The sequence below is a fragment of the Telopea speciosissima genome, chromosome 11 (assembly GCF_018873765.1).
Source record: "Telopea speciosissima isolate NSW1024214 ecotype Mountain lineage chromosome 11, Tspe_v1, whole genome shotgun sequence".
NCBI lineage: Eukaryota > Viridiplantae > Streptophyta > Magnoliopsida > Proteales > Proteaceae > Telopea > Telopea speciosissima.
In genome coordinates this window covers 21,057,669-21,078,274 of record NC_057926.1, presented here as the reverse complement: position 1 = coordinate 21,078,274, position 20,606 = coordinate 21,057,669, and the positions used below count along the sequence as shown (strand labels likewise).

The 20,606-nt window shown below is 47.1% G+C and overlaps 1 protein-coding gene across 2 annotated transcripts in view; it reads right to left on the bottom strand.

The window, feature by feature from the left end:
* Window positions 1-1,242: 1,242 nt before the first annotated feature.
* The window catches only part of LOC122646880 (monooxygenase 1-like), a 33,201-nt gene continuing 13,837 nt past the window's right edge, over window positions 1,243-20,606 (bottom strand). Inside the window, exons 5-7 of one of the 2 annotated variants that reach the window (XM_043840512.1) lie at window positions 16,138-16,306; window positions 14,785-15,013; window positions 1,243-1,814 (exon numbers count right to left, since the gene is read on the bottom strand). In XM_043840512.1, coding sequence (XP_043696447.1) covers window positions 1,276-1,814; window positions 14,785-15,013; window positions 16,138-16,306 — 937 coding nt within the window. In that variant the 3' untranslated portion in view covers window positions 1,243-1,275. The remainder of the gene's footprint in view (window positions 1,815-14,784; window positions 15,014-16,137; window positions 16,307-20,606) is intronic. The other variant, XM_043840513.1, reaches the window with a different exon arrangement.

Here is a 20,606-nt window from a genome sequence, read left to right as displayed (position 1 = left end):
GAAGAAAAAGAGAGAGAGAGAGAGAGAGAGAGAGAGAGAGAGAGAGAGAGAGAATCACAATTTTGGGAGAAATTCTTTCTCTCAAAATCTATAAGCTAATAATTGAATTACTCTGTCTCTATCAACTTTAAGGTTATATTTATAGCCAAACCCTGATACCTTTCCTTATTGGGATTACTAGTGTGAAACGCTGCGATCCTATTGGGTCGTACACCAAGGTACCCTACACTGAGTCATATCCAATCGACTAATTACATTAATTGCACACAAGTGCACCTTAGTTTTGGTAATAACCACTAAACCCGTAATTGATAGAAAATATTACATGTAGATCCCTCCACTTTACAACATCTCACAATGGATCTCGAGGCATGGAATTAAATTACTGTCACTATTCTTATCCATTGAACAAGTAGTATAAAGCATATTGATCACTGATTGAACAACAAAGCAATGCGATAAAACGTTTATAAAATATATTTATTAAATAATAATAATTTTATAAAAACTTTTGTAAACACTTTACAAACCACCAAGTTCAGAATATTTGTCCAATCAAGTTCACGATTCTCTTTTGAGATATTCTCCCTACACGGGAAGTGGATTCCTTATTAAGCGTCACTTTCGTCTGCAGACAGATATAATGGACCCAACATAGTGATGTACAACAAGTCTTATGTAAGCATCAACCTTTTGGACACTAAAGTACACCGTGCCGGTTTGCAACGATAAAGACATCTCAAGTTTGGGGACCACACAACTATCTCCAGAACCCATTTGCACTAGACATCCGATAGTAGACCATGTTGGGTTCTCGAATGATCGAGTCCAATACACAACTAAAGTGTACCTGCATCTGTGTCTGAAATCTCCATTCCTAACAACACACAATGTGGCAACCATATAAAATGAAGAATCCAATTTCGTCCCTAGTCGCAAATACTTCGAGGCCATACCTCTGGACATACAATCACCCATAAAAGTAAATGCGAATTAATTCAAGTAAACCATTATTTAGATTTGATAGACACCATACCTAACATGTTGCATATACTGAAACTGAACAAATTCAAATGTGCAAATAACATGGCTGCTCTTCCAAATGATCCAAGAAATTAAATCTGGCCAGCTCCCAACCATGTAGGTGGTACCCCACCCATGGATTTGTTACAAACTGCAAACTAAACAACTGCTGCAGGAGTAGTAGGGTTATTCATGATCACAAACTCTATGACAACAACATAAATAATGTTCTAGTACTTGGTCGGAATTTTCCTAAAGTCGACCACAGTCATAACGGGTGTGACCAAATAAGTTGGGAAAGACGATTAGAAGGAGCATGAGAATCATGAATTTCATCACTGGCAATGAGGCCTGCACCAGCAACCCAGTAAGATAACTCTGCGTAGATAGTCTTAGGATCCGCAATTTTCGTTCTTTTACATATTGATCAAATGCCTCTCCAACCCTTTTCGCCTGTATCAGTACCTGTTGTTCTCGCTTGCTACCATTACCACCCATCTCTTTGGCCAAACACCTCGCTAGCACAACCGCATCCTCTAAGCCTGCTGAACCACCTTGTCCTATAAATGGGCCCATCACATGCATAGCATCCCCTGCAACTGTTACTGTTCCTTTCCAGAAGTTCCCCAATAGAATCTCCCATGGTGCCCTGTACCTCAAGCGTTGGAGAGTCAATGACTCCAGATCACTGTTTCTTATCATTTCTATCATGTCTGCTGGAAAATCTTCTTTGATTAATGATTCTATTGTTGAATCTCTAATTAGCTTCCCTTCTTTTGAAATCTTTGAATCTGTTTGGGATTTCATATCCAAATGGTTAAAACTCGATCTGCCCAACAACCATATAACATTACTTCTTCAACAGAGACAGATTGATTAGAACTTTGGACAGTAACCGGCCATCACAAAAGAGTACTACAAACTAATACGGATTGATATATTTAATGTGTTCAATAAAATTAGTTTTTACAGGTGATCTGTCATAAAATCCCCCAACCAACCAAAACCTACCACGTAAACGTACTGGAACTGAATCTGAGGCCGAGGCCGAGCACTGAGACCGAGGCCGAGGCCGAGCACTGAAGCCGAAGCCGAGGCCGAGCATTGAAACTGAGGCCGAGGCCGAGCACTGAAGCCGAGGCCGAGGCCGAGCTCGCACAAGTCAGCCGGGGCCGAGGCCGAGGCCGAGCTCGCACAAGTCAGCCGGGGCCGAGGCCGAGGCCGAGCTCGCACAAGTCAGCCGGGGCCGAGGCCGAGCACTGAGACTGAGGCCGAGGCCAAGCACTGAAGCAGAGGCCAAGCACTGAAGCCGAGGCCGACACCGAGCACTAAAGCTGAGGCCGAGTACTGAAGCCGAGGCTGAGGCCGAGCTCACACAAGTCAGCCGGGGCTGAGGCCGAGCTTTGGGCCGAGCTCACACAAGTCAGCCATAAACTCCTGACCGAGCATACACAGGACATCCTAGGCCGAGCTGACTGCCGAGACAGACCTAACAGGCCGACCTCCCAGGCCGACCTCCCAGGACGAGGTGACTGCCAAGACCGACCTACCAGGCCGACCTCCTAGGCCGACCTCCGAGGCCGAGCCCTCCTCCACAGAGGCTACCATAGCGCCCCACTGGGGATCGCGGGGCCACATCAGCACATCCCGAGAATCACGGGATAAGGATCGAGCCATGATCCCAGCGCAATACGAAATCACAATTTATATGGACTATTACCTTAATAAGAGCCCGACCCCGAAAATAGCTCTCCACTCCGCTCTACGCGAGAGAGCCTTCCAAAAGAAGGACTCCTACCATACTAGGACTCTCCCAACCACCTCATTTCATCCTCACTCTATAAATACCCAGGTATGGAGCACCATTCATCATCTCACTTTTACTAGCAGTTACGCTGTTGTACTGGTGATCTAACTTTAGCATCGGAGAGTCCTAGGCCGGAGCCACACCGGCTCTCTTGTGCTCATCACTTGGTCTTTGCAGGCTCATCTGTGGGCGAACCAAGCATCGGAGATCTCCACACGCAACAACAGGTCAAACAAAGATCAATTGATTCTTATAAACAGGAAAGAAGATCAGTGAGCAAGGGGAGAGAGGGCCGGCTACTTAAGTGGCTGACTCTCTCCCCCCTCTTTTGTCGATTCCTAGTGTGAATCTAAAAGAGGGGACCATAGGGTTTTGGTTATAAATAGAGAATCTCTAACCCTAAGGCCATATACTGGAAACCAAATTTTCTCTCTTGCTCTTTAAGTATTTGTGTTCTTTATGGGATTCCATCTTTTCCCAAGGATTTGTGGTGGAGTTCTCTTTGGAGAAGCCTTTCAACATATCTAGAGAAAGAAGAAGATTGTTCGTGTGCTTGTAATCAAAAGCTTGGTTCTTAATCTCTCTTCCGTTGTCTTCTTGATAAAGCATAGAATCACCTCACCAATTAGAAGCTGCCACGTGGCCGGCCTGATGTCAGTCCAAGAACCGAACTGAGCAGAGCAGGAAACCAGGCTGACCCTGTCCCTGATAAGCCAGCCAAGGTGAGGCCGAGTTCTGAACCAAGTTCACACAAGTCAGTCCGGCTAGGCCCAGCTCTGAGCCGAGCTCACACAGGTCAGCCATAAACTTTCGTCCGAGCATACCCAGGACAGCAAGGCCGAGGCGACTACCGAGATCGACCTCCCATGGCCGACCTCCTTGGCCGAATATACCCAGGACGGTTAAGGCTGAGGTGACTGTTGAGATCGACCTCCCATGGCCGACCTCCATGGCCGAGCTCCTAGGCCGAGCCCTCCACCGAGGTCATCACAACGGCCTGTCAGGAATTCACGGAGCCACGTCAGCACCGCCCGAGTATCCCGGAATAAGGATCGAGCCATGATCCCAGCGTGATACAGAACCACACTTTACCTGGACTCTTACCTTAATAAGAGTCCGTCCCCGAAAATGACTCTCCACTTCGCTCTACGTGAGAGAGCCTTCCAAAAAAAGAACTCATACCATACTAGGACTCTCCCAACCGCCTCACCTCATCCACGCTCTATAAATACCTAGGTATGGAGCACAATTCGACATCTCACTTTTACTAAGCTGTTACACTGTTGCACTGGAGACCTGACTTGGGCGTCGGAGATTCCTAGGCCGAAGCCACACCGGCTCTCTTGCGCTCATTCGTCTTTTTGTAGGCTCATCTGTAGGCAAACCGGACGACGGAGGTTTTCACACCCAACAGATTTGGCATCGTCTGTGGGAACGACATCTACAGGTCATCGTCATTTCTACTAACTTCAAGAGCAGGAACAATGGTGCACACGAGATCGGAGCAGCATGGCTCAACTTCCAGTGGGGATGAGCTACAGCCCATTGTGCAGGTGAGGCAATCACCACACCCTGAAGCCTCGCGGTAGGGCGCGATCGGAAGACCACCTCGGGCAGGGGGTGCGCAGCCCAGCATGGGTGCCACGGCCAATCCCATTCCCCCGCTAGAGGGTGGGAATGGTGGAAGTGTGCTCGACACAGCAGTGGCTGACCGGGCACAGGTCGAGCCAAACTTGAACGGGCTGGGCCTACCACCGCCGCCACCCTTACCGGAGAATTTGGACCCCGAAGCCCCGGTAAATAACCGACAAGTTATGGACTTGCAGCTGCAGATGCTCCACACTAACGAGATGCTACGTGCTTTTATGACCCAGATGGCCCTGGGTGGGCTGATGGGCCAACCACTGGTCGTGCCTCCTCCAGCCCCGGTGCGCGTAGAGGGAAACTTGCAGCAGAATGGTGGTCAACGTCAAGCCGAGCTGAGCCGGGCCCCGTCATCACACCCGTCTCGTCAGAAGACTCCTCCCCCACGCCCTAGTAGAGGCGCTCGACGGGATAAGAAAGAGTGTCACCGAAGCCCGGAGGCAGGGCAAGAAATCAAACCAGCGGGCTTGGTAGTCAGAAGGTCGGTATTTTCTGGTAGGCTCAAAGAAGACGGGCAGCCGAGGGGAAACCGAGAACAAGGGAACAAGCCAAATGGGAGATGTGTTGTGAGGCAAGGAGAAGGATCTCGCCATAGCCCCCGGCGTCGAAGCCCGCCTCCCCTAGAGGAGCAACAGAGGAGCCCCCATGGGTCCAATTTCCAGGTAGAAAGAAGAATAAGGAGGGATGGTGCTGACCGAGCCGACCAGAACGGCCGACCACAATGGGAAGACCGAGCATACCGACCCAAGCTGAAGGACGAAATGACCGACCTAGGCCGAGTGAACAAGATAATTTGCACCAGGTGGACGAGCCAAATGGCCGAGCACATGAAACCGAGCTGGAAAAGCGGCTACAAGACTTGGCCGAGCAGGTTGAAGGATTGAAAAAATAGGCGACCCCAGATGCCTATTCGCTGGTCGGACGACACCCTTATCCTCCCGAGATCATGACCGCGCCACTACCGGCCAGGTTCAAACCTCCTCCTTTCGACCGGTATGACGGGATGACTGACCCGACGGATCATATCAACTACTTTAATGCGATGATGACCATGTACGGGGGAACAAAGATTGTTTCTTGTCGGGCTTTCCCTGCATCCCTCAAGGGCGCGGCGACCTCATGGTTCTCCTGGTTGCCACTAAACTCCATAACAAGCTTCGCTCAGCTCTGTCGAGCCTTCGTCATGCACTTCTAGAGTAGTATGAAACATAAGAAGACGACGATCAACCTCCTCAGCATGAAGCAAAGGTCTGACGAGTTGATCAGAGCATTCGTCTCCCGCTTCAACAAGCAATCCTTTGACATCAAGGATTTGGATGAGGCCACGACCCATACTGCGATGAGCAACGGGCTCGCTGACATGGACCTCATCAAGGACTTGGCCAGGAAGCCAACCCAAAACCTGGCCGAGCTCTTGGAGGGATGTAATTAATTTGCAAACATGGCCGAGGTGCTCCAATCCCGAAAGGAAAACGAAGGCCGAGCCGATAAGAAAAGGCCTACGACCGTTGACCGCAAGGAGGACAAGCGGCCCAGGATGGATCGCTGAGCCGAGAGACCAGACCGAGCTCGGAGTCCCGATTACACCCCACTGAATACCTCGCGCAAGGAGATTTTAATGCAAATATAGGACGGCGGATACATCTGCTGGCCCCTACCAATGCAAGCCGGGTCATCTCGAAATCCCAACAAGTATTGTCAATTCCACAAGGACACCGATCACGACACCGAAGATTGCTATCAGCTGAAAAGAGAAATCGAAGAGCTGATAAAAGCGGGGCACCTGAAGCAATATGTTAAGGGAGGCCGAGAAGAACGTGGGGGTCAGCAACCTGAAGATCGCGATCAAAGGAGAGTCGAGCCGAGGCCCGAAAATAGGCGAGCCGAGCGAGACGAAGATAAAGCCCGAGCTGAGAAGAAAGAGGACGGATCCGGGTCGAGCAGTGACAAGGGAGCTCCCATATACACTATCCTCGGAGGGCCCGGACAAGAGTCTACTCGAAAGGCCAAGGCAAACGCGCGGTTCGTCGGAGTCGCCGAGATGCCCACCAAGAAGCTCAAGCCAGCGGTGACGATCTCCTTCACCGAGGCCGACCTCGAAGGTATAAGTTTGCCTCATGACGATGCTTTAGTGGTGCAGGTAGAAATTGCGAAGAGACCCGTCCATCGAGTATTGGTCGATACCAGCGCATCCGTGGACCTTATGTCGCTAGACGCGTACCGACAATTTGGCTTCGGCGATGAAGCGCTCAAATCGGAGGGCACCTCACTTCACGGGTTCTCGGGAGCTACTGCGACCATCAAGGGCTCAATCGACCTGCTGGTCACAATCAAACAAGCCCCATGTCAAGCGACGATCCAGGTCAAATTTATAGTAGTACGGTCAGTAGTGGCCTTCAATGCCATACTCAGCTGCCCATCATTGACCGCTCTCCAAGCCATCATTTCGTCGACGTACTTGAAGATGAAGTTCCCTACCGAGAACGGTATCGGCGAGGTCCGAGGTGACCAGAAGAAAGCGCGGGAGTGCTATGCTATGTCAAGCAAAATAAAGGCAATGTCCGAGGAATGGCAATGTGCGTCGAACACCTTCCTGAGGATCAGCGGGATGAGCTCAACGAAAGGAGAGGACAACCCGTGGAAGACCTGACCCCATTCCCCCTCAGCAAGGAAGACCCAACAAAGGTGGTCCAGCTCGGATCATTGCTGAACGAGGATCAAAGGAATCAGCTTGGGAACTTCTTAAAGGCAAACGCCAATGTCTTTGCCTGGTCGGCTGCCGACATGCCGGGCATACCAAGGCACATAGTTGAGCACCAACTCCACGTGGATCCAAGCCGAAAGCCGATCCAGCAGAAAAGAAGGAACTATGCCCTTGATCCGCAAGTCGCGATCAAAGAAGAGGTGGAGAAGCTTCGCCGATCAGGGTTCATCCGAGAAGAAAAATTCTCGACCTGGTTGGCTAATGTCGTCATGGTCCCTTAGCCGAATGGGAAGTGGAGAATGTGTGTTGACTACACCGACCTCAACAAGGCTTGTCCGAAAGACGAGTATCCGCTACCTCGGATCGACCTCTTGATCGACGCCACGGCAGGGCACGAGATGCTAAGCTTCATGGACGCATACTCCGGCTACAACCAAATCATGATGCATGTGGAGGATGAGGCATACACGGCATTCCGAACTGACCAAGAATATTTTTTCTACAAGGTCATGCCATTTGGATTGAAGAACGCCGGAGCGACATACCAGCGGCTCGTAAACTATATATTCCACGAGCAGATCGGAAGAAACATGGAAGTCTACGTGGACAACATATTAGTAAAGAGCTTGAAGGCCGAGCACCACTTGGCCGACCTAGAAGAGGCCTTTGGCCTATTGAGGAAGAACCAAATGAAACTGAACCCCGCCAAGTGTGCATTCGGCGTGACTTCGGGAAAGTTCCTCGGCTTCATGGTCTCTATCAAGCGCATCGAAGCCAATCCAAAAAAAATCAAGGCCATCCAAGAGATGAGCCCTCCAAGGACGATCCGAGAAGTACAAAGGCTAAATGGGCAAGTGGCGGCATTGGCACAATTTATGTCGAGGTCGGGCGACAAGTGCCTGTCGTTCTTCAAGGCCCTCAAGAACATCCGGAACCCGAAGGACTTCATTTGGAAGGACGAGTGCCAACAAGCTTTTGAAGAGCTGAAGAAATACTTGGAGAACCCGCCTCTTCTCAGCCGACCCAAGCCAAAAGAGGAGCTTCAAATTTACTTAGCTGCCACCCCGGTGGCAATCAACGCGGTGTTGGTTAGGGAAGAAGGCCGAGCTCAGAAGCCTATATACTACATCAGCCATGTTCTTGTCGACGCCGAGACGAGATACTCCAAGTTCGAGAAGATAGCCTTCGCCCTTGTCACGGCCGCAAGAAAGCTAAGGCCATACTTTCAAGCTCATCTGATATTAGTGTTGACCGACCAGCCTCTCAAGAAGATATTGCACAAGCCCGATGTGTCAGGTCGGCTGATCACCTGGGCAATCGAGCTGAGTGAATATGACATAAGCTATAGCCCGCGGACCATGATCAAAGGACAAGCCCTGGCCGACTTCGTTGCTGAGTGAACAATGCCCGACCTCGGGGTCGAGGAAGAGAAGACAGCAGAAGAGGTCAATGCAGAAGCTAAGGCCGACCCGACCTGGATAATGAACGTTGACAGCTCGAGCAACCCTGGGGGAAGGGAGGCAGGGCTCATCCTAGTGAGCCCCGATGGCTTTCGCATCCAATATGCCCTAATGTTTAAGTTCTCAGCCTTAAACAATGAGGCCGAATATGAGGCCCTCCTGGACGGACTCCGAGTCAGTAGAGCCATAGGTATAAAGCGACTGAAGCTGCGAGGAGACTCCCAACTCGTGGTCAACCAGGTCAACGGAGACTATGAGGCTAAAGATGAAAGGATGATAGCTTACCTAAATCGAGCACGGGAGATGATTTTCGAGCTCGAGAACTTTGAAATGACTCGAGTACCGAGGAAGGAGAACGTCGTGGTCGAAACCCTGTCTAGGTTGGCCGAGGCCGACCTCCCAAATTTGAGCCGGTCAGTATACATTGAGATTCTGGAGAAGCCTTCCTTACAAGAAGAAAGCGTCAAACACATCGAGGAGGACGGGCCGACCTGGATGGACCCCATTGTAAACTACTTGGAGAATGACCAGCTCCCGGAGAGTCGGGAAGAAGCAAGAAAAGTCAAAGTCTGAGCTACCAAGTACACCATGATCGATGGAGTGCTTTATAAGAAAGTCATTTCAGCGCCCCTTCTCCGATGCCTCTGGCCGAAGGGCGCTAAGTACGCCCTGGCCGAGGTGAACGAAGGAATATGCGGGAGCCACATGGGTGGCCGAGCTCTGGCATACAAGATACTACGACAGGGATTTTATTGGCCGAGAATGCAAGAAGAGGCCATAAAGTATGTGAAGACATGCGAGAAATGTTAGCTCTTCGCACCACTGCCGAGCCGATCTGCAACAAAGCTGACCCCAATGCTGAACCCGATCCCCTTTGCTATGTGGGGGATGGATATTCTCAGGGATTTCACCCCGACATCAGGGAATCGAAAGTATGTGGTCGTGGCAATCGACTACTTCACCAAGTGGGTCGAGGCTGAGCTCCTGGCAACCATAACCGAGAAGAGCATGGAAAAGCTCTTCTGAGATAAGGTCATCTATCGGTTCAGACTACCAAAAGTGCTCATCACGGACAATGGCACATAATTCAACAACCCAGCCTTCCGAGAGTTCTGCAAGCACTTCCATATTGACTTTCGACCAGTCTCAGTAGCTCATCCACAAGCAAATGGACAAGTAGAAGTGTCCAACCGGACACTACTCGTCGGTATCAAGAGAAGGTTGGATAAAGCCAAAGCAAGATGGGCAGAAGAGCTCCCAAGTGTCCTATGGGCATATAGGATGACTGTAAGAACACCAACCGAGGAGAACCCTTTTCGGCTAGCATACGGAACCGAAGCCCTCACCCCGGTCGAGGTCATGGCATCATCATTCCGAGTGCTCAATTTCAATGAGAAGACCTATGAAGATGGGCTGAGAGCCAACCTCGACTTCCTCGACAAAGTTCCTGAAAGTGCCCTACTCTAGAACACAACGTACCAACAGAGGACGACAAAGTACTATGACTCAAGGGTGAAGGAGCGACACTTCTGCCAAGGGGACCTCGTCCTTAGAAAGCTCAGTGCGTCCCAGCCAAGACAGCAAGGAAAGTTAGCACCAAATTGGGAAGGCCCATACATAGTCTCCAAGCAGATTCGCCCAGGAACGTATCGCTTGCAAACTCCGGGGGGCAAGAAGGTACCGAAACCTTGGAACTTGAAAAATTTGAAGAAATTTTTTCAGTAATTTCCTTAAGTATTCTGCTCAGCATAGTTTATGACGAGCATATTTGTATTCGGCTTCGGCCTCGACGTTTGATTCAATAAAACAAAGTCTTTCTCCACCACTTGGCATATTTTCAAGCTCTAAAACCAAGTCGTAAGACCGGTCCTCATGGGCCTGGCCAACCTCAAAGACCGACCCTCATAGGTCGGCAACCAAGTTGTAAGACCGGTCCTCATAGACCTGGCCAACCTCGAAGACCGACCCTCATAGGTCGGCAACCAAGTCATAAGATCGGTCCTCATAGACCTGACTGACCTTGAAGACCGACCCTCATAGGTCGGCAACCAATTCATAAGACCAGTCCTCATAGACTAGCGTCAGCCCGATAGTATAGCCACTTAAATGGTATCCGACCCGAGCTGACGTATGGCGTCCATGCTGTTAAGCTGACCGTCCTTGAGCTCGGCTACAAGACTGGGTCGACAGCTCAATCTCAACATTCAAAACTACAAGGAAAAGGAAAGCAAGCAATTACCGAGCTAAAACACTTAGACAATTTGGAGAAAAAGAGATGTTTTATTCCTTGAAGGCTGACACCTCGGCAAGGTTACAAAATGTGGGCAGCTCGACCCTGTACAAAAAAAAGAAAAAGAAAAGGAAAGATGTGTTCAAAACCCCGCACAGGAGGATATATACATCAAGGAGAAAGAAGGGGGCCTAGAGCTCGGCGATATGGAGGGGGTCCTCGGCGATAGGGTCCTCGGCGGCAACCTCCTTGTAAGCGACATCCTCGGCGGAAGGGGCGACCTCATCCCGGGGAGCGGTCTCGGCCAGGCCAGCCTGGTCAACCTCCACCCCAGCCTCGTCTCCCAACTCCTCGACCATAGTAGTCGCGTCGTCATTAAATTGAGAAAGATTGAGGGAGGGGTAGAAGGCCTTTATCTCCTTTAGGAGTTCAGCCCGACCAACCTCATAACCCTCACCATACAGCGGTTTCCTTATTTGATGGCACACCTCGGTGTATTCCTTCGACATGAGGTACTCGGTAACAGCCTCGGCTCGAGCCCGTGCCAGGTTATCCTTGGCCTTCTTCTTGGCTCGGTCAAGCTGAGCCTTCAAGGCCTTGACCTCTTCCCCCCGTTTTGCCGCCGTCTCCTCCAGGGCCTTGACCTTCTCCTCGGCCTCGACGAGCTTCGCGGTAACCTCGCGACGCGCCAGCACAGCCTTGCGAGCCTCTTTATTGGCCTGCTCGACTTGGACCTCGAGAGAGTCATTGGCGGTTAGAAGCCGCTTAAAACGGAGCATGGTCTCGACTGCCTTGGTAAAGCCCTGCAAGAAAACAGCCGACCCAGGATCATATCAGGTCATACCGGTCGGGTCAAATTAAAGAAGCTGAGCAGAAAACTCACCATGTTAAAGTCCTAGAAGAGAGTGGAGAGGAGCTTGGGGTCGGACAGCGCCTCAAGTTTCTCCTTGTTGGCTGGGAGCGGACCCGCGTCTAGCCACTCCTTGGCATGCGTAGCCGAGGTCAAAGCCGGGTCCCCCTGGAAGAGCCTCCAGGTCGGCTGAAGCGGACGGTTGTTGGCCGAGGTCCTTCCCAAGATCAGCCGAGTTATATGGGGAGACGGGGCCACTGACGGAGGATTGCCGCCCGTCAAGTTGACAGAGATCATCTTGGACCGCTTGGGGTCCCTCGGCGGGCTCGGCTCTCCCCTCCGATCCTTCCCCTTCTTAGAAGGGCTCAAGGGGGCCTTACCCTTGTCGGTAGCATCGCCTTGCCCTTCGGCAGCTTGGAAGACTCACCCCGAGATTTTTCTCGACGTTCTTCCTCCTCCTGTCCGTAATGGTTTCAGCCCTAAGCCGAGCTGAACCCATCGGAGGAATGTGGCCGACCACTGCAAGAGACAGAACGTTAGAAACATACCCAAAAAGAAAAAGACCAAGTAAATGGGTCAGCTCGGGGGATAGAAACCGGCTCAGCACGGATATCCTACCCGGAGTCAGGTTTCACCTCTAGAGAAACCCTTCTTGAAGCTGGAGGACATCGAAAGCCGGGTGCTGATGAATCAGATCGAGCGATGTCAGCTCGTTCTCATTTAGAGGCAGAGTCCTATTGACGTAGTTCAAATGGATGTCCTTCCACTCGGCTTGGAAAGGATAGTTTGGGATGGAAGCGAAGAAAAACTGAGGCTTCCAGTGTTTGTTAAAGCTCGACGTCCCGACCAGAAACTTGTGGCCACTCAAGGCCGCACTCTTCCCAGTTTGGCGGATGAAATAGTACCACCCCTTCTCCGATGACCTCTTCAGAAAGTAGAGCCGAGAGAAGAGGCCACGCTAGTAGCTCGGCCCATTTCGCAGAAGAGGATGTGGAAACTGTACAAGACCAGCCATGAGTTCGGCACCAGTTGACCAAGAGACGGGTGGAAGTGGTCCAATATCTGATCCACCAGGCCGAACACGGGAAGCCTAAAGGCTTATTTGAATGGGATCTCGTACAAGGCCACCTCGCCAGGCCGGATGAAGCAGGCCATCTCCCCAGGATGAGGAGCCCGGAGTTTGATGTCCTCGGAGATGGCATAGGTCACCCTGAGGCGGTGAAGGTCGGCGTCAGTAATTGTACTCGAGATGGTGCCAACACTCCCCTCTTCAGGCTCAGGAGCGTCAGCAGACGAGCTGACTGAACCAACCCCACCTCGGGAAGAACCACCCTCGTCTGACTCCTCGTCATCTGTCGAAGATGATCCCGAGCCCTCAGCTCGGTCTTCAGGGATCGACTGGGCCTCAAGGCCGGACTCCATGGGGAGGGGAAGCTCGACGACGTCGGCTTGACGCGGCTCCGCTACGGCGGGCTCCCCCGAGGTCGAGCCCAACAGGTCTATGGTGGAAGAACGAGCAGGGAGCTCTCGGCTCAGACTCGTGGCCTCTGCCGCCCCGCCGAACACCTTGCCCACGTGACTACTACCAATAGACATACTGGGCGGAGAAGGCTTACTGGTTGGAGAAGAGCTGGAGACGAGCTGAGCATAAACTAGAAAGTGCCGAGCACTGGAGAGCGGAGAAATCCGAGCTAGCCGAGCAGTCAATAACTTGAAGCAGTGAAGAATGAACAGGGAGGAGTCGCCTATTTATAACTCTTAAGCTGAACTGATCCAACCGCCGAGGAGAGTCCAGTGAGAATCAACGGTCCAGATCAAGGGACGATTCGAATTCCCGAGCCTACCATAATGACTCCTGCTGACGTGGTACTAACACCCCAACTGTCGGACCATACAATATCAAATCACCGACAAAGAGAGCTCGATTCGGACGAACGGACCAATAAACTTCACTCATCAGTGCCGAGCCGACCCTGATGAGTAGGGGGCCTGTGATAAAGCATAGAATCACCTCACCAATTAGAAGCTGCCACGTGGCCGGCCTGATGTCAGTCCAAGAACCGAACTGAGCTGAGCAGGAAACTGGGCTGACCCTGTCCCCGATAAGCCAGCCAAGCTGAGGCCGAGCTTTGAACCGAGTTCACACAAGTCAGTCCTGCTAGGCCGAGCTCTAAGCCAAGCTCACACAGGTCAGCCATAAACTTTCGTCCAAGCATACCCAGGACAACAAGGCCGAGGCAACTACCGAGATCGACCTCCCATGGCCGACCTCCTTGGCCGAGTATACCCAGGACGGTCAAGGCCGAGGTGACTGTCGAGATCGACCTCCCATGGCCGACCTCCATGGCCGAGCTCCTAGGCCGAGCCCTCCACCAAGGTCATCACAACGGCCTGCTAGGAATCGCGGAGCCACGCCAGCACCGCCCGAGTATCCCGGAATAAGGATCGAGCCACGATCCTAGCGTGATACGGAACCACACTTTACATGGACTCTTACCTTAATAAGAGTCCGACCCCGAAAATGACTCTCCATTTCGCTCTACGTGAGAGAGCCTTCCAAAAGAAGAACTCCTACCATACTAGGACTCTCCCAACCTCCTCACCTCATCCACGCTCTATAAATACCCAAGTATGGAGCACAATTCGACATCTCACTTTTACTAAGCTGTTACACTGTTGCATTGGAGACCTGACTTGGGCGTCAGAGATTCCTAGGCCGGAGCCACACCGGCTCTCTTGCGCTCATTCGTCTTTTTACAGGCTCATCTGTGGGCGAACCGGATGACGGAGGTTTTCACACGCAACACTTCCCATATACATTCAAGGATGATCCAAACTAAATTTATTTGGGTCTTGAATCAATTCATCTGACACAAGATTAGGCCTCCAACTCTGTTAGTGAAAGATATCGAAAGAGAGATTATAAGGTTATGTGGCCACCACAACTGAGCTAGTTTTGGATTGGAAAAATTCACAGAGGTTCCAGTTCCACATAATTAAGTTAACACATTTAACGGAAAATCAAATAGAAACAAGATTAATTAAGTATAGAATTCATTTGGTTACCTTGAGGGGTCCATAGACGGCCTATAAACCAATGAACCAGCTTGTCATCGATTGGGATTCTTCCTAATGTGGTATTGTTTTTCCTTATTCGAAAAAATTCATTGTTGAAGCCATGCCCATTTGGATAATTTGTGAACCCTCTCAGTGCGCAGAGAGAAAATTGCTTTGCAGCTTTCAACCCTAGCCAATCAGCTACTACAGAGTTTATGCCATCACATCCAATCACAACCTGAGAATGATCCATGAACATGAGATTCTAAGGAGTTATAGATTATTCATGAATGCAACCATTTCTTTTTATTGTTTTTATTGTTTTCTCAAATGCTTCGACAAAAAAAAAAAAAACACTCTAAGACTGAGCTTCCCTATTAGTCAGCAGCTTTGTAAATTGAGTTTAGTATTTTTTGGGAAGAAAAAAACAAAAAACAAAAGGAGAAAATTTTCCTTCTATCATGGTGAATGAAGAATCCCCTCATTGTTGATGATTTGATCTCATGATTGAACTTTTGTGTTATCATAAACACAAAAACAACACACTCTAGTCCAATCAAATAGGACTGATGCATTGCAGTGAGAGGATTTTTTTTTTTGTTTTTTGTTTTTGTTTTTTTTTGTTATAGGTCCTACTTTATCTTATTCTACAGGGGAGGGGAGGGGAGGGGAGGTGTGAACCAATAGGCTTGAAACCAAGAACTCCTCATAGCAATTCGCTTCCACACACTACATGCTACCAAAGTGCGCCCGACACTTGTTCACAAGTGAGGGGATACCTCCATCACTACGGTGAAGGAAAACTCAGTTCCAAACAAAAATAAAAATAGGGAAAAAGATCTTTGTTCGGGAGTGTGGCCTACACCAGCACTCCCATGAGTCTATCTCTCTCTCTCTCTCTCTCTTCTCCATACGAAAAGACACCTCTGCCCCCTTATTTTGAGGAGGAGAGAGATAGACACATGGGGGTGCCAATGTAGACCACACTCCCAGACAGAAAACTGCTTCCTATAAAAATAATTGGTAATCTTTTTATTTTTTATTTTTTTGTCAAATCCTAAGGAGGGTAGATAAACAACTAGAAGGGTTGGCATCCCAACTCAAGAAAGAAGCCAGCACCACTAGAGAGTAGAAACAATGACCTCTCACTGGATTTAAGCCAGCACTCTACTGCACCAGCAGCTATCGCCATGACAGGAGGTGCTTCTGGAAAATTAACTTCTTGTGACACTAAAATGGTGTTCAAGCTCTTCCATACAACTACATAGCCTATGTTAAATGCTGCATTCAATTCAAGATTTAAAATAACAAACACTTTGATTTTAGGGAATGGTACCTTAATAAGACAATCTAAATAATTACCTCTGCCTTGATGAGAGTCCCATCATGAAGATGAACAATAGGCTGAGCAGTTTGGAGATCTAAGTTGATTGCAAGTGTTTGGCATCCAAAACGTACGGTATCAGGTGGAAGACCGTTGGCGAGGGCGTTGATGAGATCACTCCTCTTCAAGCACCTAAATTCTTCCTTCCTATATTTTTTGAAAAATAATCATACTCTATATGTATAACTCCATTACTTGATCCATTAATGTAGGTTACTTAATTAGGGCGCTACATGCATTAACACGGATTTATCGAACATAATCATTATTGTAGGAAATTATATATGTCAAAATATTGAGAGATCAAATATAAATGAGTAGAAAATTATTTTATGGTAAGAGTTTTCAAATAATTACTTATAAGGCCTCTTTCAGAAACCTGTAACAAAATTATGTTAGAAAATTGGCAGGCTGGGTCGTGTCACTTGATACTGTTCTTAAGACCGTAGATGTCCCTATAGTGCAATCGAAAATATTACGAATCAGCCTCCAAGATAAAACAGCCCATTGGAATCCCTATTAATTGTACACTCAACTACTAGACCCCTTCAAGTACTACAAGGCTATGCTCAAATTAAAAAAAGAACATACACAATAATGTCACTCTCAAAACAATGAAGAACAAGGTTAACATCATATACATACAGATGATTCAAGATAGACTTAATAATCTCAAGAGGGACTTGATTAATCTCAAGAGAGGTTGACTCATCTTAAGAGGGACTTAATTAATCAAGAGAGACTAGATCAATCCCAAGAGAAATTTGATACTTAAAGGGTCAGAGATTCATTGATGTTCCTTAAAAAGGATAAGCCCTTCCCCCTATTTATACTAGTAGGAATATGCATTGAGATGGAGGAATCAAGAGAAGTCTTTAAGAGGAGGAATTAAGATGAGAATTACAAGGATGGATTTAATAATCCAATAATAGAATAGAGTTTTATTTTTCTTATTTTTCTCAAGAAAAATTCAAGGGGAGGCTACGTAGCAACTTTAGAATCAACATGAAGAGATATAAGTGTCTCCAAAAAGAACTGAAATAATAAGTAAAACAAGAAGCAAGAGTTGTAAAACATCTTTTGTATTTAAACAGCTATTTAAGACTATTTTGAATCTAAATTGTTTTAAAACTCATTTAAAACTAATAGTTATCCTATGGAATTATATATATATGGGAATTAGTTTTCTGTCTGGGAGTGTGGCCTACGCCAGCACTCTCATTTTTCTATCTCTTTCCTCCTCAAAACAAGGGGACAAAGGTGTCTTTTCATATAGGGAGGAGAGAGACAGACTCATGGGAATGCTGGCATAGACCACACTCCCGGACAAAGAACTTTCTCCCTGCCACCCTGCACGGTCCTGTGAATTGTGTCTTCCATCACAGTTTTGCACTAGCTAGCTAGAGTTTCCATGAGATAGAGACCATTTGTCCCTGAATCCTTACCCCATCTCACTTGTGGATCGACTAGCCCTAGGCTCTAGTTCAATACAAGTTACACAAGTGTTTTTAAAGTTGAGTTCAGTTAATGTGATGAAACAATTATGAAAATCGTGACAATGGAATATAATAAAGAGAAGGAAATTAAGTGAAACCAAATCAATACTAAAATGGAAATTTATGTAATCATTCATTCTTTATGTGATTGTGTAATTAACTACAAACATTCTAAATATGGATATTTAAGCTGTGTTTTATATGCATTCTTGAATGCATTCTAGGTCGATTTTGTATTCTTGAATGATAAAAATAACTATTTTTTTTCAACCAAGAATGTGAAATCAACCTTGCACACCAATGCGGCCTAAGTTTTACCTTACTTTGCAATCAAACCCTTTTTATTTGAAAAAAAAAAAAATAACAGAAATATTACATCTAAAAAATAGAATTGATACATATGGTGAGGGTTCTAGATAGGTTACATTTCATGATTACAAAATTTTTATTTTTCTTATCAACACTAATTTCACTTCCCTCTTCCCTTTACTTGCCATGAGACGGAGTCATAGCATTTCCGTAACTATATGAAATTGTGACCTTATTCTTTTATAATTTGTATTTCAAATTGAAACTTGACTAGTGAAGTTAAAGTAGATCCACACTACATTGGATCCAGCTCCTCTCCAGCGCACATATATGCGGCATCACGTGCAACGAACTCGTGTGGTTGGGGAACCCCGATCTACACTCTAGCACACAACCCAACGTGTTGGAGTGTGGATCGGGAACTCCCCAACCGCACGATGTATGCTGCACACCATCCCACATGAGAGAAGAGCCCAATCCCACCACACCCATTAATACAAGTCTGCCATGTTGTAGTGGAGTCTTACATGTTGAATGGATTAGATATAAATCACGCCACTTAAAATATGAGTAAGTAATTTCTTAGATATCTATAAATTAAAGAAGGAAAGTAGTTTGGGAGTATTGTCTTGGGAGTGTGGCCCAAGCCAACACTACCATATGTCTATTTCTCTCCTCCTCAAAATTACACTAAAACAAAATACACTTATAGCTACGGATACTTTACTGTGGGTTTTTTAAAACCGCAGCTATAAATGTCTTAAAACTGCGGCTTCTTTATATGCAGTAATATGAGATACTTATTGCTGTGGTATTTAAAAACCGCAGTAACAGAGGACCTTGTAACTGCGGAAACAAAATTGCAGTTAAAAATTGCAGTAATATGGAACACTTATTGTTGCGATATTTAAAATCGTAGTAATAAAGGACTTGTAACTGCAGAAACAAAACCACAGTTAAAAACCGCAGTAATATGAGACACTTTTTACTGCGGTATTTAAAACCACAATAACAGCGGACCCTATAACTACGGAAACAAAGCCGTAGTTAAAAACCGCAGTAATATGAGATACATTTTACTGCAATATTTAAAATTGCAATAATAGAGGAACCTATAAATGCGGAAACAAAACTGCAGTTAAAAATTATAGTAATATGATATACTTATTGTTGCGGTATTCAAAACCACAATAAAACAGAGGACCTTGTAACTACGAAAACAAAATCACAGTCAAAAAGTGCAGTAATATCTGGTACTTATTGTTGTGGTATTTAAAATCACACTAATAGAGGACCCTATAACTGTGGAAACAAAATCGCAATTATATGGAATACTTATTGATGTGGTATTTAAAACTACAGTAATAGCGGACCCTATAACTGTAGGAGCAAAATCTTAAAAATCGCAGTAATATAAGATACTTGATGTGGTAACTACATCTCTCCCCCAACCTAGGACCCCTAAATTCATTCTCACCCAAACCTACCTGTAAACCATTTCCTTCGCTCACTCTCACTCTCCAATAACCCTGTTCACTCTAGACTTTTGATCTATTGCATCGATGACAGCAAAGAAGGTAATCTCTCTCTCTCTCACACACACAGAGAGAACCCTCTCCCATAGTCATTACCTTCAGCCAGCACCATAGTTAGTAAAAGCGTGTATAATATGCATACATCTACATATCACTAAAAAAAACCTGTTTTTTTAACCAGAACCGGGTGCAAGGGTGTGCATACGTGTATAGCTTTTGCCTAGTTGCTTAAGAGTGTCAAATTCGAACTAGTTTCGAATAAGCTAAACCGAATCGAATAAAATGTTTTCTTCAATTTGAGTATCGAATTTCAGAACTGAATCCAAACTGATTTTGGATATTAGTATATTATAATGAATTAATATAGGGAGAAAGAACGCTACTTGGTCACGTGCGGCGTGTGACCCCTACGCCGAGACACATAGCCGCACAAAATGACCGTCGTGTCCCATGAAAAGGCGAAAATCCTTGAGGGTGCAACGGTCATTTTGTATAGTTCTCTGCTTGGGTTTAGGGGCCACGCGCTGGACAAGACAAGGTAGCGTTCTCTTTCCCATTAATATATTATAGTATATTAATATGTTATAATACTAATATATATATATATATATATACATATTTATATTACTAGAATTATTATTAGATTTTATATACTATACCATAAACATGTTGTTATCTTTCTCCACCGCTTCTGGTGTGATCCGCTCCTCTTCATAGAGTGTTTTTTTCCTTCAGCTTGGTGTCTCTTCACCATGAACCCTTCTCCCCTTCCCCTCCCACCGCCGTCCCCTCTTACTCAGGTGGACTCTCAAACTGGGATTAATGAAGGCGAGGAATCTGATGATGAATATTCCTTTACAGTAGATGATGATTTTGAAGATCAGATCGAGCATAGTGAGGCTCTTACATTGGCAGGATTCATCCTAGCAGGAAGGCGTTATCGGAAGCAATCGGTGACTGAAGCGCTCATTAACGCCTGGAATACCTCTCTCCCTGTTACTGTCTCTCCCCTTCGCCCAGATACTTATCTGTTTAAATTTGAACATGCCATGGATTTGGAGAATGTCCTTAAAGAAACTCCTTGGTCTGTTGCGGGTAATTAGATCG